Source organism: Colobus angolensis, unplaced genomic scaffold (assembly GCF_000951035.1).
Source record: "Colobus angolensis palliatus isolate OR3802 unplaced genomic scaffold, Cang.pa_1.0 Scaffold463, whole genome shotgun sequence".
Taxonomy (NCBI): Eukaryota; Metazoa; Chordata; class Mammalia; order Primates; family Cercopithecidae; genus Colobus; species Colobus angolensis.
The window spans coordinates 1,776,363-1,803,188 of record NW_012118077.1 but is presented as its reverse complement, the minus strand read 5'-3'; the positions used below and the strand labels follow the sequence as shown (position 1 = coordinate 1,803,188).

The window sequence follows — 26,826 nt, the reverse complement described above, 5'->3', positions numbered from 1 at the left end:
AAAGAGACTTTAGTTGACATGGAATACTATATTGTTTATTGACCACACCAATTTTCCTGTGGTTTAGCCATCTCTCTGATTGGAAAGTTATTTTGCTTTTTGGAGAGGGCTTTATTTATTTTCTCAAAAAGGGAATGAATATTTTTAGGCTTCCTGGAACTTGTTAGGTACACATGATGCCTGGGCCTTTGCAGGAACCTCACAGGTTGAAATGAACCTAAATCAAACCCTTCCCTCTTGGACTTGATGAATGGTGATAGACATTGACTGTCCTACTTTTTATCTTGCAGGTGATCATTTGAAGATCTGTCCCCAGGGTTCTACCTGCTGCTCTCAAGAGATGGAGGAGAAGTACAGCCTGCAAAGTAAAGATGATTTCAAAAGTGTGGTCAGCGAACAGTGCAATCATTTGCAGGCTGTCTTTGCTTCACGTTACAAGAAGTTTGATGGTATGTTATTCAAGTCATATGTAAGAGCCGGCGGTTAAGTCTGTACTGTAGCTTTTTCACAGCTCCTCTGCTCCCTCAGTGCTTAAGTTTTCTCCCAAGATGTTGTCCTTGTTGGATACCAGAGATGAGTTAGCCCTGTAGCTTTATGGCTAGAACACTTCCGGATGCACTGGAATCTGTATGGTAGGCATTATGGAAATATGGTCACAAGGAGCCAAAAAATAGATTAGTTTAACTTAAATGCTTTCATTTATTTTCTTGGATGAACACAGAATAGTGTTGTTGACGCAAATCCCTTTTTAAAAAAAAAGACCTCCTAATAAAAAACAGGCATTTGAAAACTGTCTTAGTCAAAATAGAGAGAATTTACAGATGCTGGACTTCAAATTAAATTTCAAAATGGATCCCCAAAGACAACTAGAATTCCTAAAAGTTTTGCAGAACACAGACAGGATTAAAGTTCTTGAGTTTCCATGCAGCAGAGACCCAAAAGTAGCTATTTTACTATAGTCTTCATTAAACTGGGCTCCATCCAGCCTCACATTAACTGAAGCTCTTGCATAGTCTTTTCATGTAAAAGCCACAACAGAACCCATTCTAATCACCTGTGCCAGACATGACTTCTCACAGGCACACTTTCTCTTAATATTGAAGAAATAACCAGTATGAGCCAATTGAGAGTGTACTTTGGTCCTATCTGAACAATGGTACAGATAACAGACTTTAAAAAATAGAATATGGAGTCCAAAACACCTCAGGATTCTTTTCCCTGGTGCTATTCACTCAGTTTGAAATTGTTATGAAGTAGATTTAGTTTTAAGAGGAATGATTTCCTTTGTGCTTGTTTTAAAGGCCATTCTAATTACATAGTACCTTTGAAGCATGCTTTTCTTGACGTTATGTGTGGTGAAGAAGTACGAGACAAATTTTCTAGATATGAAATGTCTTTGAGTATTTCTGCAAAGGGCTTGTTACCATGGTGAGAAAGTTAGACTAAATTAGATTTGATATAGCTGATAAGGCAGTCCTCAGTTAAAGAACAGGTTGTATTTCAAATGTTGGCTTTGAGATTTGTTATTTCAAACTTATAGCCAATTTAATAAGTGTTAGGTTCCCAGGTGAGACCACAAAAGCATATTGAATCTATAATGTAGTTGAACTAAAACACTGTCTATGTAGTATATGCCATTGATCCTACCCATTTTTTCAAACACACTATGTGGAAAATTGTGTCTTAGTTCTATTACCTTTCCCTGGATGAATGGGAACAATTTATATATCTATATATCCTTCTTATTACCCATATCCCTGTACATATATGCTGTAGCTGTTAAGAATATTTAACAGTATGTTAATACCACGTGAAAATGGGTGTTACTGGCAAAATCTATCATTAGACCTCCCCTGTCTCTCCTGATCACTGAATTATTATTATTGAAAATAATGGTGTTTTCTTGACTATAGCATTTCTCATTCAAGATAATAACCTAAGTCTTTTATTTTACTTTGGGGAGAAAACTTAGATAATTAAATGGTCATCTTTGAAAACTTAAGATGTTGATATTTAAAAATCACCACTTAGGGGCTTCATAATGGAATTTAGAAGGAAAAAAAAATCTGCTCTTTAGAAATGACTCTCCTGTTGGCAGCACAATGTAGTGGAGATAGAGTTGTTTCCAAGTTCCAAGGCCTTCTACTCCAAGCCACCTCATTTCTTGTTAGACTTCTGTCTTCCTGGCAGGGAGCCCACACTCATTGCCTATGGGCCTGCTGGTTTAGCTATTCTTTTCCCTTCTCGTTCCCCATGGTTTTATAGCACTACTGTGATTCCAATGTGTAGTTTTTTTTTTGTTTTGTTTTGCTTTGTTTTTTCTTCTTAAACCATACAGAGAAACTTTATCTGTAAGTGTTAACATGTGTTTTTTAAAAAGGATAGAAAAACAGTTTTTCTTGCTCTTCCCTACCAGGCTTCACATTCAATAAATGTGTTAACACTATGCCTTGATCAGTTTCAAAACTTTAATGATTATGAAACTCCAGTGTGTTTTTCTGACTTCAAATTAAAATATGGCATAGGCTGGGCATGGTGGCTCGTGCCTGTAATCCCAGCACTTTAGGAGGCCACGGTGGGCAGATTGCTTAAGCCCAGGAGTTCAAGAGCAGCCTGAGCAACATGGCGAAACCCTGTCTCTACTAAAAATATGAAACTTAGCCAGGAGTGGTGGTGTGCACCTATGGTCCCAGCTATTTGGGAGATTGAGGTGAGAGGAACACTTGAGCCTGGGAGTTCAAGGCTGCAGTGAGCCAAGATCATGCCACTGCACTCCAGCCTAGGCAACAGAACAAGACCCTGTCTCAAAACAAATAAATGAAATAATATAACAAAATACAGCATAGACAATAAAGTTACGAAATATAGATACAAGTGTTTTTTAAATAGGTAGTAGCTGAAATGTATTTGATCTAGAGATCAGTATACTGGAATGCTGGAATACTGGAATGCCAGAATACTTTGCACATTTTCTCCATGTTAGGTTACAGAAACAATGAGATAATTTTATAAAAATCTTAGTTGACTGGTACCCAGCAAATCATAGTCCCCTTGTGGGTGCTGCATTGATTGACTAATTTTTTTGTTTGTTTGTTTTGAGATGGAGCCTTGCTCTGTTGCCCAGGCTGGAGTGCAGTGGCACAATCTTGGCTCACTGCAACCTCTGCCTCCTGGGTTCAAGTGATTCTCCTGTCTCAGCCTCCCAAGTAGCTGGGATTACAGGCACACACCACCACGCCCAGCTAATTTTTGTATTTTTAGTAGAGACGTGGTTTCACCATGTTGGCCAGGCTAGTCTTGAACTCCTGACCTCAGGTGATCCTCCCGCCTCGGCCTCCCAAAGCGCTGGGATTACAGGCGTGAGCCACCATGCCTGCTGATGACTGACTAATTTTTAAGACTGTCAATTAGGACTTGCCAGTAATTCTCAAGGCCTGCTAATCCAAGGGCATTGATTAACAGGCTGCCTATAGGATATGTCTTGATTTTCAGAAATTCAAGGGTAGATGCTTTGGTCAAAGAATTATCCAAACTATTATAATAGCTAAACCCTGGGTCTTTGGTATGAATTGAAGAGAGAAAGTTGGGCAGACTAAAAAGATGGTGGTAGGGAACCAAGATGGAGCAGTGAAGTTGCACAGAGACAGCTGGGGACATATAGTAAGGAAATAGTAAAAGGACACATGGAAATATTCTGGGTCAGGCAACTTCAAGGGAGTACCTTTTGTCATCTACAAGCTTATAGTGTAAATTCAAAGTGGTGACCTTGACCCCAGACAACTTTGTCTACCATCAAAACCTGTCTATGTCTATGAGATACTACTTCTTTCTAAGGTAGAAATAATTACTTTTAAAGTAATTATTGAAAAAGAAAAAACTTTTCAACAAAAATAAAGTTTGGGGGCTTGTAGAGAGTTAGCCTTCTGTTACTGGAAATAATTCCATTATCCCAATTTTCCATCATTCTTCCTCAGTTGACCCTGGTCAGGGTTATAGTTGCCAGCTCTGGCATTTTTGGAATCATTGGATTTGAGAGATGAGTCCCTTCTCCAAGTCCCTTACCTCTAAGGCCCTTTTTTGTTCTGTACTTTTAATTTTTTATCGTTTGCATATCTCAAGAGACTACTCTCTATATCAGTTTTTAATATATAAACGTGTGTGTGTGTTTGGATTTGGGTGAAGTACAAGAGAAAACTTCCTCCCCCTCAAAAATTATCACATTTCTTATATTTTAAATACATATAACTGAGTTTAAAGGTTGGCCTCTATGTTTTTCTATGCTGTCATTTTTTAAACCCACTTTATAACTTAGGGTGTTTAATACCAGAAATCTGCTATCTGCTGGAGACATAGAGCCAGATTGTGGTAGTGACAGAGCTAGCTGCTCCCCCTCTTGGCCAATTCTGGGAATTTTTTTCATAGTAGAGCTGCTAATTAACTTAGCTGAATTAGTCATCTCATGAATATGCTAATCACATACTTAATTCAGGAGGGAGTTAGGGAAAATTGCTTGGCAAAGGGAATAGAAATAGAAGTGGGGCATAATCCGTGTTTTGGGACTACAGCATGAAGACCCATCCCCAAATGCCTGGCATTTTGTGAGAAAATAGTTTTTAAAAGAAGCATAGTTAAAAACCCAAATAGGTTAAGGTGATTACAGCTGCCACGTTAAATGTATTTCTGAATTACCTAGTAAAAATGATGTTATAACTATGAAGTAATATCATTGCTATATAACTGCCTGTATCAAACTGTAGATATTTTGCATGTTTGAAGAACTAAGGAAATGCATGTTGTCTGATGCTAGTCTGTTGGGAAAACTCCTTTGTCATTTTTAGAGCAAATTTAGCAACTTTGGATGGGAGGCAGTGCACAGTGAATTATCATCCTAGTTCTGCAGTGAACCCACTGTGACTGTGACCTGGGGCAATTAATTGAGTCTCAGTTTTCCCATCCATAAAATGAAGGGGTTGAGCTAGATGCTCTCTAAAACCCTTTCAATTCTACCAATTCTGTGAATCTTTTAAACATGTGACTAGACCAGCTGCTTTAGTGAAAGGCCTTACAAGATGTTAATTAGCCGGCTGTATGGTACCCTCTATTTTCCCTCTATCATTTTTTAACTCTCAGCTACTTTCACCAGGTCTTTGAAAAACCCTCCCATGAGCCTGAAGCTTGTTAACTTGAATAATAGTAGAAATTTTCTGAATTAGCTTAAAACGCACATAAAAGAAATAATTGTCTGTCCCATCTATCTGCATGGGCCAAGTGTAAACCAAGCAGCTACCCTTCCCTTAAGCCCTAAGGCCCCTTGTTTCCTATCACTTCACAGAGGCAGGGCACGAAGCACTCTTCAGACTTAGCAGAATCTGCGTTGTAATCCCTAACTGCAAATTTTCTGTAGTTCATATTAGCCATTAACCAGTGCAGAGGCTCAGTGAGTGGGAGGCATTAGAATTTATATGCCTTTGAAAGGCATATCTCAGTGGAAGTGAGCTGTCTGCTAACTTTAAAAGGCAAATATGTCCAGCTAAGCTTCATGGCCATTGACTAAGCTGAAATTTCTGTAATTTTCCTGACCCCTGACCTTAACTATTTTCTACCTATATAGATGGATTATTATCATTTAAATAGCCACAGTTACTTACTAAAGATCCCCTGAGAGGGTTTTAGATTGGAAAAAGTCTAAAACATCCTCAAAGTAAGTGTGTCACAGATATGCATAGCATAACATACAACACTGATTGGTTTTTAATCCTCACCTCACATTTCATTAAGACATTAAAAAAAATCATTGCTTTCTGAAACCTCTGCTACAGTACAGCGGGCAACATTTCATAGGCTGAGTAGCCTCAAAAGTACAGAGAAAGACACGAGGCCTTCTGGCCTTCCTGCAAATGCAGTGTTTCTTCCAGATTATGCCAGTGGTCTTCAATTTAGTTCGAAAGCACTGCTACTCTTTCCTTTATGATTCTATTTTCTTTTCCTTCCATATGAAAGAGACTAAAAAGCCAGCCACCTTTGCTAATTCTTTTATAATCTCTCTGTGAAACTTGACCAGAATGAGCCACTGCAAGCTTACTGTAATCAAATCAAAAGCTCAGACAAAATGCACACATTTCTCTATTGACAAAGGTTTTCTGCCTTTTGAGTTGTTATCTGAAGTGTGACCAATTGTGGCTGTAGCACTGGCTGTCTCATCGGATTGAAAATGCGTGTGTAGCTTCTACAGAGCCCAGAGTACTTTAACTTTGGGTCTTCTCCTATTAACTTTGACTTCCTCAGAAGGCATGACATCAGCAAGAAGCAATGGATCTGTCTGGAGGGAAGTAAATACATAGAGGAGCTTCAAATGAACTGCTTTTATCAACTCTGTTGGTTCATTACTCTTTGGGCCTGGGAGTTTGGAATGTTGTTCATCACTGCCTGCTCTGCTTCTATATGTCTGTCTGTCCAGGCAAAGAACAGGGGTTAGTTGATCTAGCACTGACTCCAGCCGATTGACTGAGAGAATTCCCTATCCAGACAGGCTTCAGCCCTTTCTTGTTCATTGTCCACACCCATCTTCATCACCCTCTCTCTTGAAAGAATTAGCAGAGCAATGGAAACTCTTGTAATAAATATGACTCTAACAGCAAGGATGGTACATGGACACACCCTTTCTGCAGATAGATTTGGCAATGTGTCAGCAGTTTTGAATATGTTCATACTCATTGATTTAGTAATTCCACTTCTGGGTGTGTATCCCAAGGAAAGAAAGATCTGCATAAACACTTATGTACAATGTTAATAGGATGTTCATCACAGCATTATTTCTAGTAGTAGGAAATTGGAAATAAGCCTGCATGCCCCACAGTGATTACATTATTCTCCATCCATGTGGTGTCATTGTATGCAGTCATTAAAAATGATGCTTCTGCTGGGTGCAGTGGCTAACGCCTGTCATCCTAGCAGTTTGGGAGGCCAAATTGGGTGGATCACTTGAGATCAGGAGTTTGAGATCAGCCTGGCCAACATGGTGAAATCCTAGCTCTACTAAAATACAAAAATTAGCCAGGCGTGGTGGTGCACGCCTGTAATCCCAGCTACTTGGGAGGCTGAGTCAGAAGACTCACTTGAACCAGAGAGGTGGAGGTTGCAGGGAGTTGAGATCGCACTACTGCACTCCAGCCTGGGTGACAGAGCAAGACTCTGTCTCGAAAAAAAAAAAAATGATGCTTCTGAAGAAGTTGCAAATACATAGAAAATACAAACCATATAGTGTTACATAAGAACACGGTGCAAATACATTTTGATTTCAACCATGTAACAACATGTATTTTCAAGGGAAAAGGTAGGAAGGAAATTTGGTAAGCCATTGTCACTGTCTTTTAACAGTGGGGATTGTATTTGTATTTTCTTCATACCTATCCGTATTTTTCAAGTTGCTATAATGAGGAATACTTTTTAGGAAAAAAAATTACATATTTCTTTATGAAAAATATGGAAACTGCTTTGGTGAAGTTTTAAAATAATGTTTTTCTTTTTATTAAGTATTACAGTGAAATTTGGAAAATTAGAAAAATACGTCAAATCCTCCAGTGGTTAAATAGAATGAAGGGAATAAAGGGAAATAAAGTTACTTTTGAAAGCATGAAGGTATGTCACTTTTCTGATTATAAAATATCACTGAAATATCTGAGGGAACAAAATCAAGAAAGAATGAAAAAAATTATCCTTGATCCCCAGCACCCAACCATCACTCTTGTATTTACCTCATCTTTTTGTGTACCTAGATAATACATATACATACATACAAATTGGTATCATAATGATTTGCTATTTCATGTTCTGATTTTTTTTTTTTTTTTGAGACAGAGTCTCACTGTGTTGGCCAGGCTGGAGTGCAGTGGCTCGATCTCAGCTCCCTTAAACCTCTGTCTCCCAGGTTCAAGTGATTCTCATGCCCCAGCCTCCCAAGTAGCTGGGATTACAGGCGCATGCCACCACACCTGGCTAATTTTTGTATTTTTAGTAGAGACAGAGTTTCACCATGTTGGTCAGGCTGGTTTCGAACTCCTGACCTCAAGTGATCTGCCCACCTTGGCCTCTCAAAGTGCTTGGATTACAGGCGTGAGCCACTGTGCCTGGCCTGATTTTTCTCTTGACATTAGATTATTAACAGATAGACTCTATTATGAGATGTGTATTTGAAACTATATGGTACCTCTCTGACTGATCCACATAGAGTTGAGAACATGGAACACTTGCAATGGCTCCTCCAGCTCCCTAGCTTACTTATACATGCCTGAAACCTTCTCTGGGCATTTCTGAATGGACAGAACTCTGGGCATGCTAAAGCCAATTGCCTAGCTGGTACTGAGAGTGCCCTTAGTAGAAATGGAATGATGCCCAGCAAAAGGGACCTTGCAATACTGAGCCTGTGTCCCTGGCCATATTAGCCAAAGATGAGGGCCATCAGTAAACATTATATTTATTCCCTTGGAGCCTTAGCATTCAAAATGTGTTCACAAATAAAAGCAACCTTGGGAAGAAAGGCTGATCTTATTTTGGCAGAATCCCCTAGTACTCTGTGATATGCTAATAGCTCCTAATAAGAGCTACAGCTGGTGATTGGCCTGTCCACCAAGGAGCAGCCTGTTTTATTGTTTTGTTTTGTTTTTTCCTTAGAGTTAGGGTCTCACTCTGTTGCCCAGGCTGGAGTGCAGTGGTGTAATCATAGCTCACTGCAGCCTTAGCAGGCACTCTTGAGGAGTGAGATTATGCCATGCTCGAGAAAAAATGCCTGTTTAAAAAACAAAAATATTTACGCAGACTTTATTTAAATTTTCTTAGAAGTTTGAAAGGTATGATTTGTAGCATTTACAAGGAGGCTTCTTTTTTCGGCACTTTTGTTGATCTAGTAACTTAATATTTGCATGCCACACCAGGGGTATGAAATACAGCATGTATAGTAAGAGAAAAATCAATCCTTATATGTAAAAGGCAGCTTCCTAATAATGTAAATACCAGGTGGTAATTTATAGCACCAAAAAAATTCATCAAATAAAAAGGGCCCCAATCTCTTAAGGTTATGGGTTAAGTCTAGAATGCATTCTAGTTCATTAATTAATAGCCAGTTGATTGTTTATAAAGGAGTAACTAATGTGGCATTTAGTAGCAGAACTGGAGGTTCTTTGGCCTATTTCAAAAATTTTGAATGTTTGTTTGATGCAAAACAAGTAGCTGGGGATAGAAGTTCCAGAAGTACATGATGTTCTTCTCTTTTTTAAAAGACAGGATATTTACATAGAAAACTTTTATATGGAAAATTTTCACCTTTTCACTCTAATTTTTCCCATGTTAAATTGGTACTACTTGCATTTAGAATGATTATATTTTAGAACTGGAAAGTACTTACACTTCCCTAGCTCAATCCTTATACCAAGTGGACTTCTGGCAAAGAAGGTAGTATGCAAATGAAATACATGGGTGGAGGGTGTTGACCTGCTGATTAATTCTTATTTTTTATATATATGTGGTATGTGTGGTATTCTCTTGTTTAATATAATGTAAACTCTCTTCTCAAGGGTGAGGTTTCCCCATTCCCTATTTTTCACCCAGCAGTCACTCCCACCTTCATAGATGTCCGGTACATTTCACAACCTTTGATGGTAGAACCATTAAGCATTTCCCTTAGGATAAACAGTTCCCAATTTTATAAGGCCTTGGGTCTTCTTAGAAGACCTCCAGCAGCTTTGGCTTCATTTATGTACCCTCAGATGGATAATGTTTAACTCCACTAGGAAAAATAAAAACCAGTCTTTAAAGATTTTTTTTTAAATGATTGTAGATACAAAGAAACTCTAAGAGTGACAACACTATTATCTCACATATTAGTGATAACGTTTATTTGTTGAGCATCTACTTTATGCCAAGCATTATCCATATGAGGTGAGTGATAATAGCCCCACTTTATGGATGGGATAAAAGAGGCTCAGAGAGATTAGTCCTTTTGCCCAGGCAGGGACATAGAGTCCCCGAGTGAGAGATCTCCTGTTTTTTCCCACTGTGTCCTCCTGCTTTAGATTCATAGCGTGTTACAGTGTTTATTTCCATCCCTGTGTTGAGTGGCCATTCATGAGTTCAAGGAGTAGCAGCTGCTTTATCTTTAGAATGTATATACTTAAGCCTTCAAACTGAAAATTGAAGGGGAAATAAACCCTGATCACAGACACTATATTTCAAATCCTTGCAAACCACCACCTCTCAAACTTTCTTTCAGACACCAGTAGCTTTACTTAAAACAGATTCCCTGAGCAGCATTTTTACATGAATATAAGCAATTGCTGCACAGATCTAACTTCCAATTTGCTTGGCTTTTGATCGTTGTGGAATCCTGGGTTACATTGCTCTTGGCTGGTTCTCTCTTAGTCACCAAGTGTATTGTAATTAGTTTCAGGCATAATGATTATGAGCAATGATTGCTAGGTGTCTAGGGCCTGTACAGCTCTTCTTCAGCAGTTAAGATCTGACCCTGATTCTGAGTTCTGAGAATAATTGAAAAAAAAAAATGGAGATGAACATTGCAGCGATTACTGAAGTTGCTATTGATGGCTGTGGACCGGGATCTGAATGGCTAATTTATGCTTCATTCCTCATTGTAAAGGTAAATGTCATGGGAATAGAAAGGAGGATTGGGGATGTGAAAGAATTATGCAAGAACATGCGAGCTGCTAGTTTAATAAAAGGAACAGATGCAAAAGGATTTTTTCCCCTTCTTTCTAATAGCAAATTATTATGCTTTGGTTGATATTGTCCCTAATTGCTATGGATTTTAGAATTTAAAAGATGTCTACCATCCTTATGAGATCCCTTTGAGGCAAAAGGCATAGGTAGAATAGTCCCATGTAACAGGGCTAGTAAGAATCCCTCTAAAAAGAAATGAGTCTGGGTCTTCTGGATCCCCTGATTTTTGTCTGGTTGACTCTCATAGATTAAATATATGAATATTTAGGAACTTTTTGTATGTAGTGTGGGATTAACAATTTTATAGACGTGTAAAAAAAATCTCTGGTGTTCTCATAAAACCGTATGTGGAGAGTGGCAGTGTATGGTAAAGGTGAATTGGTTGGGGGAAATTTGTCTTACCAGAAATTTTCATTATGGTCTGATTGGGCAGGAAGAAGGTTCAGATGCATGGTAAAACACCATGTGCTTTGATTTGAGCCCATAAGAGCCACTCAGTACATACTTGTCAAATTGCATACCCATTTGGAGAAATTGTGACGTTTTAACTCGTTATATCAGTTTTATAGAATTTCTCAAGCATTTATTAACCACATGCTCACTCAGATGCTCTTTATATTTGCAACTTATATAGCCACATTAAAGAGTCTTTTAAAATGTGAAGGAAAGAAAATAAATTTTCTGAGTGATGAAATGAATTAGGATTTAGTATGTATATAGCACCAAGCTAGGCTCTTAAAGTACACGCTAGCATACACACACACACACACACACACACACACACGCACACACTCTGAAACTTTCCTAGACAGAACGTGAGTCATGGAAACCAAAGTATGGTCCATGGTGGGTGTTGGACAGGGGCATGTCAGTTTCAAATCGGTCTCCTGTTCATTAGGCCTTTTCTCTTATACTCCAAAGTAGCTATGTTATATATGGCTACATCCACCCACAAGCTCTTGATCTGAATGAGGAACTCCAAGATAGATAACGTTTTACTTTTTCCATAAAGTGTTCAGTGATTTAGTGTTTGTTTGACTTGCAGCACTTTGTCAAAAGGCTAAACTTTGACATTTATTAGAAGTTTTAAATTAAAACTAAGCTTGAAATGTCACACTGCACCCCACCCCACCCCTAAAAACCAACATGACTCCATGTGACATTCCTTAAAAATACAAGTGAGTTTTGGGAATTACTTACTAAATGAGTCTGAAAGCACAAGTCAAATAATTCTGAATGTCCAATTTCTGCTGATATGTGCCAATTTTATGAGCCATATAATAAAAATTCAATATAAGGAAGGACCTGTGGTTGCTGTTGGAATCCACTTTTTTTGGTCATGAAATATTAGTAGCACTGGATTGACACAAGGCTTGCATATTATTCTCAATGATGGCAAGGCTTTATTTTTCCAATATATGATAGCTATGTGTGCAACACACTGGTCATGTAATAACGCAACTCACATGCACCTTTTATGCCCTCCATGAGCAATCACCACTTGGCAAGGATGTTAGCAAAATTCAAGCATGGTGTGGGACATGGACCAGATGGCATTTAAGGTCCCTTCTCAACTTTGAACTCTAGAAAAGTACTGCATACATTTAATCATCTATGTTAACACTTAGTTGAGAGAGTTCCACACAAGAAAATTTGTCCCCAAGACAATAAAAAAGTCATTCCTAGGAATGCAACAAATTTATTAAAAAACACAATTCATTGGAAAGACATTTTCTCTTAAGTAAAACATTAATGCTTACCCTGACAGCTTCATATTCAACACAGCCCCTGAGTTGTTGGTGCTTGCAACTGATGGGTGAAATGGGAGAAGTTTCAGCAGCTAGAGCAGTTGTTCTCCAACTTTAGGGTATATCGGAATCACAGATAGCTGAAAATTTTGGCCTGTCCACCAAACCATTTGGCCTGGACAAGCCAGTTGCCTAGCTGGTGCTAAGAGTGCCCTTAGTAGAAATGGAATGATGCACAGCAAAAGGGGCCCTCCAGGGTTTCTGATTCAGTAAGTCTGGGGTGGAGCCGAGAATTTGCATTTATAGCAAGTGCCCAGGTGATGCTGATCCTGCTGGTCCCAGGCCCACACTTTGAGAACCACTCAGGGGATTTTAGAGACAATAAAAGGCCATCCCAGATAGCTGATTGGCATGCTTCTTTTATTGTTCTCTTAACTCTTTGTGCAGTTTCTGCCCTCTCACTTTCAGGGAGAGAGCTTTGGTTAAAATGTCAGGCTGCACACTTGTAATGGGGATGAGTTGACCTGTCTGTTTGTTTACTATGCAGAGGAAGTCTGTTTCCTTTGTTTCTCTGAAGAAAGCCTAGTAAACAAAAGGCAAGCAATAGTAGGGAAAAGAACTAGATAAAAGGAAAAGGAGAGAAGCAAAGAAAAAAAGCACACACACACACAAATCATACCTACAATATTTGAAAAGCTGGAACCAGGGAGGACTGTGGACTTCATCCTCAGGCCTCAAGGAACCACTAAGTGATGAGTTAGGGGCTGAGAGACATAGGTATGGAATCTCTTGGCATGTCAGGAAAGTCACACACATACATCTCCCTGCGAAAGTATTCAGTTTCCTCCGTCCAGGTTTTGAAAAGCTATTTGGAATTAGTGGCCAGTCTCTGAGTTGCCCACCCAACGTGAGAAGAGAACGGTTTTGTAGGACTATTGCATTTTGATAAGCTCACCAATGTTCTGGCTTTGAAGTAGGTGTCATATTTTCTTTTCTGTTCCATATTTACTCAGAGGCAGTTTCTTATTTGATGTGGTCCTTATATTTTGCTTTGGTATTTGTTATATTTCCTGCTTATAAACTTGATATCATGAGGTGTTTATTTTTATACCAGGCAAGAGATTCTTTAAGAATGATTAATGTTACAGATACACTGTTGGCTTGTTTTTTCATTGAAGTTCCTGAGGAAAGCTTCAGGAGAAAACTAGTTTGCCATTTGTAGTTAAGAGATTAAAATCTCTAACACTTAGTCTGTGGCTGTATGGTGGCCAAAAAGTAAATCTGAAATAACCAGGTATTCTCATTTACATTTTTCAGTTTTTCATGTTGTCTCATAAATATACTATATTTATTATTAAGTCCATCATGCATGCTCTCTCTCTCTCTCTCTCTCACACACACACACACACACACAATCAGAAGGAACATTGAAAAGAGTCTCGTGATGTTATTGTATAAATCCTTTAGAAACCCAGGATCAAGCTGGGTACTCCCAATTTGTACTACCGTCACAGAGAAATACCGAGGAACTTATTTTCAGAAAACTTATGTGCTTGCTTGTAGGGGTGTTTGATGATGTTTTTTGGCCTCAAGCATTTTCCAGGCAGCTATAGTGCATGATCATATAGATAAGTAAAAAAAAAAAATGAAATGAAAAAAAATTCAGGCCCAAGTAAAATAACAACTTTTGAAAACACCTGTCCTGCTCTTAGGTTACAATTAGAAGGCATGGTTAACTTTGGCTTAGATTCTTAAGTAAAAAGTTGAGGGAAATCTCATGTTTTAGACTTCATGTGCCCATTTTTTTCCAGTTTTTCTTTATCCACCTGTGACAGAGAGAGAAAGTGAGAGAGAGAATGAGAGAATGTGTGTATTGTACTGACTCCTGAGAAATTGTTAGTTTAAATTTTCATTTTTCTCCTCTCTCAGACACCTATGTAAGTGACTTTGTGACATAGGTTTTCTTTCATTGGCAAAGGATCTGAGATGCCACATTCCCCAAAGGAAATTCACCCTATATACAAACATGTTTTCCAATTTAATTGTGGGGTTTTTTTTTTCCCGTTTTCAAATTCACTGGAAAAGCAGTTATTTAAATACTGAAACCTCTTTCGTTTTTCCTTTTTTTTTTTTTTTGGTGTTGGTTTTAGAATTCTTCAAAGAACTACTTGAAAATGCAGAGAAATCCCTGAATGATATGTTTGTGAAGACATATGGCCATTTATACATGCAAAATTCTGAGCTATTTAAAGATCTCTTCGTAGAGTTGAAGCGTTACTACGTGGTGGGAAATGTGAACCTGGAAGAAATGCTAAATGACTTCTGGGCTCGCCTCCTGGAGCGGATGTTCCGCCTGGTGAACTCCCAGTACCACTTTACAGATGAGTATCTGGAATGTGTGAGCAAGTATACGGAACAGCTGAAGCCCTTCGGAGATGTCCCTCGCAAACTGAAGCTCCAGGTTACTCGTGCATTTGTAGCAGCCCGTACTTTTGCTCAAGGCTTAGCAGTTGCCGGAGATGTTGTGAGCAAGGTCTCCGTGGTAAGCACTCTTTGTCTTCTCTGTTTTTGTTTTTGTTTTTGTTTTGTTTTGTTTTGTTTCATGTTAAAAGAACGTTTGGGAAAGGTAGAAAAATAAATCACCAGAATTCTGTTGGCTCAATAGCAGCCTTTTCTTCCTGTCTTACTTCTTCTGTTCCATACTTTGTCCTTACACATGTACATTTTAGAGTTACTAAACAATACTGTGATCAGAATCTTCACCTATCATTGTTATTGTGGTTTCTTTTGTAGCTATTCTTAGAAGGGGGAATATATGTTTACTCAGGAATCTTAATTTTAAAAGTGGGTTAATACTGCCATACCCCTTTTAGCTCTTATTCTACTTCCTTTCTACACAAACAAACATACACACACACAGCTCCACATTTGGTTGTTTTGTGTAACTATGAGCCTACTAGTTATAATCTAGAAAAGCATTTAATCTCTGTGAGCATATGTTTCCTTTTTAGAAGGTATACCCAGAGCTCTTTGGAAGATAGGTTTCTATGACAATCAGTGTGGACCACACTGCTGTTGACTCATGACTTTGTAGGATTACCAATACAGAAAGTGAAATTGTAATATGTGATCAGGAGCTGATGAAATGAACCTGTTTCCTCATTGAGAAATTCAGCAAATTGAACTAGATAGACTCTGTTCTTTTTTTTTTTTTTTGGAGGTGGGGACAGGGTCTTGCTCTGCTGCCCAGGCCAGAGTGCAGTGACAGGATCTCAGCTCACTGCACCCTCCACCTCCAGGGCTCAAGCGATTCTACTGCCACAGCCTCCCTAGTAGCTGGGATTACAGCTGTGTGCCAGTACGCCTGGCTAATTTTTTGTATTTGTAGTAGAGATGGGGTTTCACCATGTTGGCCAGGCTGGGCTTGAACTCCTGGCCTCAAGTGATCCTCCTGTCTTGGCCTCTCAGAGTGCTGGGATTACAAGTGAGAGCCACCACACCTGGCCGATAGACTCTGTTCTTGAGCAGGATCTTGCTTTAGGGGATTCCTTGAGCAGAAGCAACAGAGAAAGAAGTCTTCTGTGGGTGAGACTGTGCAACTGTGCCCTTACCTCCCAGTTCCACCAGAGAGTCTTTGCTTTCTTTGACTTCACACAGTGGGGATCTGAGCAAGATTTCAAGGGGAAAAGGGTTCCACTGCTCCTTCACTGCCACTCCCCTGCCCCAAATGAAATCTGAAAACTTCTTGAAGACTCCACCACCTCTACCTTTCCTTAAGTTGATACCAGGGAAGAAACATAAATATACTGGGGCAAAGTGATCTTTGCAAGGCTGGTCTTAGTGCTGTCAACTTTAGGCCCTCAAAGAGAAAGCCAAATGTTGGCCACTGCTAAAAAGCCTGGATGCACAACAACAGCAGATTCTGCCGAGGCCATTTGGTTGTTTTGAGGAATGGAAGAATGGACAGCATAAAAACTGGACAGCACTACAAACATGAAAATAGACACCTGATTGCCTCTCACAGTTTATATACAGTTAGGGTGACCATATAATTTATTGTCCAAACAGAACACTTACTGTCTAAATCAAGAGGTGCTTATTAGCAAATTATTCACAGACAACAGGTGTCACTTTTTTTTTTTTCCCACAGAGTCTCACTCTGTCACCCAGGCTTGAGTGCAGTGGTGAGATCTCCGCTCACTGCAACCTCCACTTCCCGGGCTCAGATGACAACAGGTGTCACAAATTTCTTTCTTTTTTTTTTTTTTTTTCTGGACTCTTGCTCTGTTACCCAGGCTTCAATGCAGTGGCGAGATCTCTGCTCACTGCAAACCTCCACCTCCCAGACTCAGACGATTCTCCTGCCTCAGCCTCCTTGGTAGCTGGGATTACAGGCATGTGCCACCACACTCAGCTAATTTTTGTATTTTTAGTAGAGATTGGTTTTCATCATGTTGGTCAGGCTGGTCTTGAACTCCTGACCTCAGGTGATCTGACTGCCTTGGCCTCCCAAAGTGCTGGGATTACAGGCATGAGCCACCACGCTGGCCAAGTATCACTAATTGTTAATAAGCAACCAGGACTGTCGTGGACTGGCCAGGACACACGGGTCACTCTAGTTAGAAAACTTACATTCACCAGAGTGAAGATAAAGATTCTAAAGCATGGTTTATTAGGAAAAACAGGTGCTCATGGGATTTTTCATATTAGAATTGGGTGATAATAAGGATTAGTTGATTGACTGCATTCATTATGTTGTTTGTTCTCTGTCTCATCTCCAGGCCATAAACTGTAAGGAAACAATTCTTTCTAGTATGTTTTTGTTCACTCCTTCTTTGATATTTTCATCATAAATTGCAAATATTTATTGGGGCATATGAGGGTGGAGTTGAGGGTAAGTGGGGAGATGATTGTTATAAATTGAAGGAATAATATCTGATTCTTGAACTTCTGCCAACCCCAGCAACCATTATTAATCTTGGACATACTTTTGTCAGAGTCCCTGAAACAGTGCACAGTGAATCAGATCAAAGTTGTTTGCATTGTGGTACACCCAGCACATTTGCTCTCCTTCAACAATTCTTCATGTTCATCCTCTACTGAAAGGGCAGAAAGACACTGTTGTGTGATTTGGACATCTGTGCATGCATGTGCATGTGCGTGTGCACTTGTGCCAAAGAGAAAGAGAGTCAAGAGCCCTTTGCTAGTGTTTGAAAAGTACTTTCTTTATGTTAACCCTCTCCCCTTCCTTTGAGTTTCAGTGTTGATTCTTGGAGAAAAAGGGCGAGACAGCAGACTCAAGCCTGCCTTGGTGTTAGCCTCACTTTGCAAGGTTGGAGCATACTTTAGAGAACTGAACCTACAAACATGGATAGGGAAGGTAGCCAAACCAAGAAGTTTTAGAGACAAGTGATTGCAGGTTAGAGGATTGAAGGCTAGAAAAGGCTTGCCTTTGTTTTGCGTCTCCCTACCTCCCAGGTTACGGGGAAGTAAGCAGTTGTGCCTTCCCTGTGTTGCATTCTTCTGGACATCATTCTCAAAATTAACCGTGGGAAACCAAGAAGCTTGACTTTGATATTTAAGATTCAGACACCCTTACTTTTGCAACAAAGATATGTGACCCAATGTGAAATAGTCACAATCACTTTTTCTTTGTCCTTTCTTTTTAAAAAGAGGCAGGATCTTGCTCTTTCACCCAGGCTGGAGCTCAGTGGCACGATCATAGCTCACTGCAGCCTCGATCTCCTGGGCTCCAGCAATCCTCCTGCCTCAGCCTCCTGAGTAGCTGGGACCACAGGCATGCACCATCATGCCTGGGTAATTTTTTTTTTTTTGGTAGAGACAGAGTTGCGCTATGTTGCTCAGGCTGGTCTTGAACTCCTGGCCTCAAGCGATCCTCCCACCTCAGCTTCCCAAAGCACTGGGATTACAGGGATAATCACTTTCTGATGTTGCTTTTGGTATGAATTTTTCTTAATAGAAAGGAAAAGAGTCCCTGTCTACCTTAGTATTGTTAAATTCTTTGAGAAATTTACTTTTTTTTTTTTTTTTTTTTTTGAGACAGAGTTTCATTCTTGTTGCCCAGGCTGGAGTGCAATGGCACAATCTCGACGCACTGCAACCTCTACCTCCCGGGTTCAAGCAATTTTTCTGCCTCAGCCTCCCACGTAGCTGGGATTACAGGCATGCACCCATACCTGACTAATTTTGTATTTTTAGTAGAGACAGGGTTTCTCCGTGTTGGTCAGACCGGTTGAACTCCCGACCTCAGGTGATTCGCCCGCCTCGGCCTCCCAAAGTGCTGGAATTATAGGCATGAGCCACCACACCTGGCCTTAAGAAATTTACTTTCTAAATATAACCCTAACGATTTTTGTTTTTAGACTTGATCTCTATTCTATAGTCATTGTATTCTCATGTCAGCCTAAGAGATAATTATGTAGTTGTATGGGAATACAGTGAATAGGAGCAATATGGCTGAATTTACATAGAGTAAAACATAACTTGCCAATTGTTTAGTTGAAAATAAAGTTTTGTGGCTACTTTAAGTATTATGGTCACAATTGGGAATGCCTAAAAAAGACAATGTTTTTGCTTCACAACTGAGCTTCTAAACTTAAGGACTGACTTGAAATCAAACCCTTTAATTAAATTATATTATCTAAATGAATAAGGCATATAGGCATCAAGTCAGTTTCTAAAGGTGCTGAAACAAGAATTCTATAAATATCTACCATCTGTGGAATGCATCTGTATACAAGCATGCAAGGCATACTTGCATACCTGAAAAAATATTTATTACATTAATTTTTGGAGTATGACAACCAGCTAAAAAATTTGAGATACAGTGGTATTGGAAAGACAATAAAGGATCTGGCTATCAAAAACATTTCAAAATGAACATGTTGAAGAATTCATTTGATTAATTTATAAATAAGATTCTCTACCAGTTTGGATACCCAAGTAATGTTTTATATATATATGGGTTCCCACCTCTGCTAACCCCTGCCCAAGAAGCAGTTTGCAGGTGGATCTAGAACAACCCAAAAAACGAACGTTTCTTCTTTTGGTGCCCAATAATATTAATTGCTTCGGGCCTGAAAAAAGACCTTTCAAAGTAAGGGATGTATTCCCTAATTGAAGAGAGCCACCTCATCAGTTACTTCATCTACAAAGAGGTCTTTCTTTCTTCCTTTCTTTCTTCTTTGTTTCTTTTCTTTCTTTTCTTTTTTCCTTCCTTCCTTCCTTTCTTTTCTTTCTTTCCATAGGGTCTTGCTCTGTCACCCAGGCTGCAGTGCAGTGGCATGATCACAGCTCACTGCAGCCTCAACCTCTGGGACTGAAACAATCCTCCTGCCTCAGCCTCTGAAATAACTAGCACTACAGGCACGTGCCACCACACCCAGCTAATTTTTTATTTTTTGTAGAGATGGGGTTCTCGTTATGTTGCCCAGGCTGGTCTCGAATTCCTGGGCTCAAATGATCCTCCCACCTTAGTCTCCCAAACTGCTAGAATTACAGGCATAAGCCACTGCGCCCGGCCTGCGCCCGCCCTGCAAAGAAGTCTTTAAAGTGAAATACGAAAAGCATCATGGTCTTGTTCGCATACTTAGAGATGTTCCCATTTTCTCTTCATGAGTGGATGCCCAGTTTACTTCTGTAGCAAAAGGGTTGCAGTTAAAAGTTGAGCAATGATTTGGTTATCACTGAACCTTTGCAAGACCATTAGCACCAGCAAGCTTAAGTTACTTCAAGAGAAAGGCACTTCATAGTTGAAGTACACTTGCCTTGCTTTTGTTTTTTCTGGGCTCAAATCTCCAGTGATTTCAGCTCACTCCATTGAGCTTTACAATTCAAACTTCCTAAAAGCCCCTTTAATTAGTAACAGATGGTTCAAGAATACCCTTGTACTACATATCTTTGTATTACTTACTCCATCTTTATTTGTCGTGGTTCTTGATACATTTCTTATTCACCTGCTTGTAGCAGCAGTTTTGCCTGGAAGGATGAAGTCTGTTTTGGTCTTTCAGAAATGCACAAGTGGTTACATGCACCATGAAAATTAATAGTTCCTATGCCAAAGAGAGTTGCATTCTCATGGTTTCAATTAACACTGACATAATGGGACTGTGTCTACACCTCACCCCAAACTACAGAAGCTATAATTAGAAATCAGTGCCTCACCATTGGGATGTCTAAATGACTGTCCTGCCTTGAAAACAATTTTCATTGCTCCCTCTTTATTTCTATTTGCCTTTGTTTTTATCTCCCCACATCCCAGGTTAGGGTGGGGGAAGTAAGCAGTTGTGCCTTCCCTGTGTTGCATTCTTCTGGACATCCTTCTCAGAATTAACTGTGGGAAACCAAGAAGCCTACAAGAGTACTAAACAAACTATTTTACCACTTCTCAAAATCATTATAAATATAAATTTAAAAAATAGTCAATACAAAAAGCTCTTGAGAAGCAAAGTGTAGACACATTCAACTCTCAATATTCTTTTTCACTCACAATCTTAAAATCTAGAATTGCAAAGAGGAAGATGGGACTCAAGCTATGGAAAGGGTGAGGATGGTAGGTGTCAAATTGAATAAACTGAATTTACATACTCACAAAACAAAAATAGAGCCCTTTTTAAGGGGGTTGACTTGTAAGTGTTAACTGAGTCTAATCATTTGAAACAAGGACAAGACACATTTCAAGTATTTATGAAGCTTCAGTTTTATCTACAACATCTCCAGAAATATTCCTGAATGAGTGTTTTGTTATGCTTTTTAGATTTTATTATTAGAGGAATCATTAGGAAGTTTGAATTGTAATTGTAAATGTAAATCCTCCTTTCTTTGTGTATATGCATTGAATTCAAAACTGGTTAGGAAATTGTTGAAGAAACTCATCACATAACATGGCAAGTGTGGGTTCCCTATCACTCTTACCATAATTTTGGGAATAGTTGTGTTATTCCTATTGGGTGCTTTTGTTACCAAGCAACAGATAAAATCTAGACCTTTGCCAAGTGCAGTGGCTCATGCCTGTAATCCCAGCACTTTGGGAGGCCGAAGCGGGCGGATCACGAGGTCAGGAGATCGAGACTATCCTGGCGAACATGGTGAAACCCCGTCTCTACTAAAAATACAAAAAAAAAATTAGCCGGGCATGGTGGCGGGTGCCTGTAGTCCCAGCTTCTAGGGAGGCAGAGAATGTTGTGAACCCGGGAGGCAGCGGAGCTTGCAGTGAGCGGAGATCGCGCCACTGCACTCCAGCCTGGGTGACAGAGCGAGACTGTGTCTCAAAAAAAAAAAAAAAAAAAAAATCTAGACCTTTTCTGCTTGCTTGCTACTATTGGCTGTGCAAAAAACAAAAATAGTGCAATGAATGTATGTTAGGAGGTGAAATAAACTAAAAGGAAATGTATTTCTAGCTTCAGTACAGTGTGTTGACTATCATCACTGTGTAATGTGGCTTAAGGCTCGTTCTGAATTACTGAAATGAAATTCAGGCTGTGTGAAGAGTTCTGTTCCAGCATTTTTTTTCAGGCTGCTTGCAGTAGTTTTTAATGTGGTGTTTGGAAAATGCAGGTTATTGGGTAAAAAGTCTCAATGTATATGAAAAGAGTCTTTGCAGAAAAGGCTTTTTATAGCAGATTATGGCATGCAGATGTCATGATAAATGTATATATCCTGAGGAAGGCAGGAATGAGTATTTTTAAAAGAGTTTTAATAAGTTGAGAAGGAAATGAAGCGTCTTCCCCCTACATACACATTGACTTTTGCCATGAAACATAGATTGGCTCCTAAAATCTTAAATTTTAAGGTACCGCCTACAGTTACCTTATCATTAAGAAAGACCTTGGTCAGTCTTGAAGGATTTTATAGGCTTGGAAATTTGGTATCAATGTATTGTCATTATGGGTCAATAATTCAGATTGATTTTGATATATGAGTTAATATGGAAGTACTCAGTCCAGATGTTATTCCCTTTCTATCATACCACCCCACAAAAGTAAATGAATCAAACCTCATTCTTACGTAAATAATGTCAAAATCTTTTTATTTTTATGCAAATTATGTCCCATTTTATAGTAGGAATTGATCATCTCTGCTACATTAGCTACAGTTCTTTCAAAACGTTAAAACTTTGGTAAAATATGTAATTGATTTTTGGTTGGTTTTGTTCAAGTGAATTTTTTTCTCTCCACATCCGGCAGTGTTTTCTTGAGCCTTTGAATTCTTTGTGAGCAGGGACTGATGAGTAATATACATATATTCATATCCTTTTTCTCACCCGTGGCACCTTGAATAGTTCTAAAGACATAGCACTGGCTCAGTAAGTCATTATTGTTTTACTAAACAATATGTCATCTCATCCAAGTATCTAGTGAGATATTGCTCCATGAGAACAGTTGATCCTAAATTACCCTCCAACATAAAAATTGATTCATCTCGTCAATAAACGTTGAAAACTGAAAATTGTGACTAGAAAACTTCCAGCTCCATAGTGGAGTGTACATTGTACATGGAGATACTATACTAGGTCTAGGAGCTCTGGCAAAAGGATTAGACTTATGTACTGCCATCAAGGTTCCTATAGTCTGTTACTCAAAAGAAGCCATTTAGGTACATTATCATGGAAGTCAACTACACCTACTCTGCAACCAAATTGCCTAGATTCAATTCCTGGTTTGGCCATTTACTGGAAGACCTTATGTGAGTCCCTTAATCTCTTTGGGGCTCCACTTCCTAATCTGTGAAATGAGATAATACTCACGTTGTATGATTATTTTGAGGCTTAAATGAGTTAATACATGTAGAGTACTTAGAAAAGAACCTGGTACATACTAAATACTGTGTAAATGTATCATAGAAACCAATAAAATCCAGTAAAATCTATCAGTAGTAACTCTGCCATAGAACAGAAAAATTTTCTCTTGAATCTTGACCTCAAAACCCTCATGACCATGAAACCATAAAAGCTAAATAAGCATTTTCTTTAAGAGATCATTAAACCGTTCTTTTTATTTGAAGGGGGAAGGGAGGAATGTACAGTCTTTCTTTTCCCATTTCTTCATATGATTTTAAGAAGTAACTATTAAATCACTAAGAGAGGTCTGAAAAATGTAACTTTAGTAAAAAGTAGTCATAACTTCTACCCCTGCTCTTAACCCAGCCCCAGGATTCTGGAACTTACTAATATCTAGGCTCAACCAACCCTGCTAAATAAAAGAAAAAAACACACTAAATGTTAGTCAAGAGCTGTGCCCCAAGGTAATAATCAAATTGAACAATTTAAGTGGCACGCCATGCCATGCCATGGAGAATAAATACACAACTGAAGATTAAAGGAAGACCTTTTTGTTAATCCCTGTGTGGTATGATCTACTGCTTGGTTTTGGGTCTTACGGAATAAATCTACTTCAGCAAATAAGTTTTTGAAGACTCAAAAGAAGTAATTGATTTTGAGGGTTACCAGGGAGTAGAATGTGAATGAACTTGAATTTCTATTCAAAATGAATAAAGCCCCAGAACAAAGTCTGACTTAGTCCACTGTTATATTTGCTTAAGGGTGAAAGGTTTGCGTCTAATAGTGTGGAGAGACCATTGAGAGCTAATGAAAGAGCCCCCAGCAGTGCCTGGTATATTACCATGTGACAGTAAGTGCCACCACTGGATCCAGGAGATCTCTGACTTTCACCAGAAGCTCCACGAGAGAACTTAAAGTTGCGGATTGAACATGCCAAATGTGAAAATTTAAGATCCGAAATGCTCTAAATCTGAAACTTTTTGAATACCAACCTGATGCTTAAAGAAATGCTCATTGGAGCATTTCGGCTTTTGGGTGTTCGGTTTAGGGATGCTCAAACCATAAGTATAATGTGAATATTAAAAAAAAAAAAAAAACCCAAACACTTCTTGTCCCAAGCATTTCTGATAAGGGCTACTCAACATGTGCCAAATACTGTGTAGCTTTTTCTTCCATGGTGGTGGCACACTTTTGGCTCTGCTTCTTACTAAGATGCCCCTAAAGACTCCAAAAGAGAGGCAGCCATTTTGTTTACCCATTAGGGTAGTCCAGAGTCCTTGACACTCTGGGCTCACCATTCTGAGCCTGGGCGGGTCGACAAGGCTGGGGCCCCAAGGCCTGGGCAGTGCTAGCATTATTGCTGTTTTTTCTAGGGGGATGAGGCTTTGCAGGGGAGACCTGTTTCTTTAGGTCTTGTGACTGTTTTAAAACTCTTCCCTTTATATTAGGGCCTCATCCCACTAAAACAGATTTGCTTTCCAGATTCTGAATTCCCTTCATGTGAAATAGTGCATGGTGGTCTGACTAGTGGTTATGAGACAAAAGACAGATTTTTTTCTAACTTTACTATTTTATGTGTCCTTTCTCTTTCCATTTTTCTTATAACTTCCTCATCTCTCTTTTCAGTTCTGATATTATTTAGTGTTTCTGTAGGACGTTACAGCTGAGTTCCCTGTGACCATTTTTAGTAGTTACACAACAAATCATGTACAGAGCATGAGCCAGCACTTAGCCAAATAATGAAATGGAAGAACTCTGCCAAACTCAGCATCATAATTTCCCTTAATACAACTCTACTGTGTCGTTTAGTTTGGTCTCTTTTTAAAACTTGAGCCTCCATCAGTCTATTTTAGGGGAGGGTACTACAAGGTTTATTGCATAAATGATTTGACTTGCAATTGAACTAAGAATACAATGAACCATTTCCTAGAGTTATTTTTTAAAAGAGTGAGAAAGGGCTTCTTTGAAAAAAAAAAAAATGTTTTCTGAATATAACTATCTTGGGTCTAAAATTTTTGCTCATTTCCTAAAGTCCTTTACCACTTTGGAACTGCTTTGTATTTTGTAGAACAGGTTTTGTATTCTAATATAGAAATTCTTAACTTGCCTTGCTACCTAAATTCAAATGCATTCCAGAATAATCGCTGGCACATAGTAGGTGTTCAGTAACTATTTGTTGACCCCATAGCTTTCTGCATTTCTTCTTACTAGGGCATTGTCTCCTGTTAAGCATAATATTCAACAAATGTCACGCGCTATTCAGTGATTTTTCATTTCGTAGCCACTTGCATAACTTTTACCTCTTTAAAATCTAGCCATTTTGCAGTCTCATCAATGTGGAACCCAACTAAAACTAAAGTAGAAAATAACCAGTGCCTAAGATTACAGTTTCCTGTCATCTGGCAGGGAAACATGATACATCTGGGAAATCTTTTCATCACAAATGCTTGATAAGGTACAGTACTGGAATCTGATGTTGTGAGGTGACTGTCAGCAAGTTGCTTGATCTCTTTGGCTTTGGCTTTGGTTTCCTTATCTATCAAATGTGAGAGCAACACTCAGTGATCCTATGGTCCCTTCCAACTCTAAGACTTCTGTGATCCTATGCTTCTCAAGCCACCTCCCCCCTCCAGTCCTGTTTGCTCCTTTATACAAGGAGAGGAAGACATGTAGGGAAGTCTTAACAATCTGTGGCTTTAAAGGAATGAACTTTTAGCTGTCCAGCAAATCTGGCTATCCAGAAAAGGCCATTCCTCTAGGGTATATTGGTTAGCCAAAATTTTACTGTACATTAATACATAGTTAGGACTAATTTAGTGCCTAGGAAAACATTTGGGAATGGTTAAAACTGTGGAAAAATCTTAATTCTTGGTAGGGAATGTTGACTTTAGTGTATACAATCACCATTTTATTGTTAACACGTATTCCCCACTTTTAGGCTAGAGCCTTGTTTGGGATGAGGGGAATGGATGTGTGCATGCATCATGTAGGAGCCTGATTGTTTATTTTTTCTCCTGACACTACTAATCCCCTGTTCCTGTTCCTAAGGGTACTGCTGATAAGTGATAGCCAAAGTAACACTCCAGAGCAGGTGAAGTGCATTGCCGGGCTGCCCTGCATCCCAGCATCTGTTCCCTGTGGTGGTATCTGCCTCCAAAAGTCTATGTTTGCAGAACTGGTGGGTACTTATACAGAAGAATACACTAATCCTCTGATATTGACTCCAAAAGAGGAGGGTGGGGCAGAAAGAATGAGGAGACAGGAACTTTTAATTAGCTGCTAGAATGCTATACCTAGCCCCAGTCCTTTCTAAGCATTGAAGAAAACAAGTGACTGGATGGAATCAGCTCTTCTGCACTGCAAATAGTTTCACCTTATAAAACTAGATGAAATGAAGTCCCATTTCTCTGGAGAGGATGGCCAGCCCAATCTGACTTGAGTAATGTTTCCATCATTCTTCCTTTCCTTCCTCACAAACTTCCAGTAGTAGCCCCATGTGTACTGCCATATGGTGTCCCAATTTGTTTCCTTCCTTCCCTCCTTCCCTCTCTC

At 39.2% G+C, this 26,826-nt stretch overlaps 1 protein-coding gene across 1 annotated transcript in view; it reads left to right on the top strand.

The window, feature by feature from the left end:
* Positions 1–289: 289 nt before the first annotated feature.
* GPC4 (glypican 4) overlaps positions 290–26,826 on the top strand; it is a 37,059-nt gene continuing 10,522 nt past the window's right edge. Inside the window, exons 1-2 of the mRNA XM_011958260.1 lie at positions 290–449; positions 14,627–15,018. Coding sequence (XP_011813650.1) covers positions 341–449; positions 14,627–15,018 — 501 coding nt within the window. The 5' untranslated portion in view covers positions 290–340. The remainder of the gene's footprint in view (positions 450–14,626; positions 15,019–26,826) is intronic.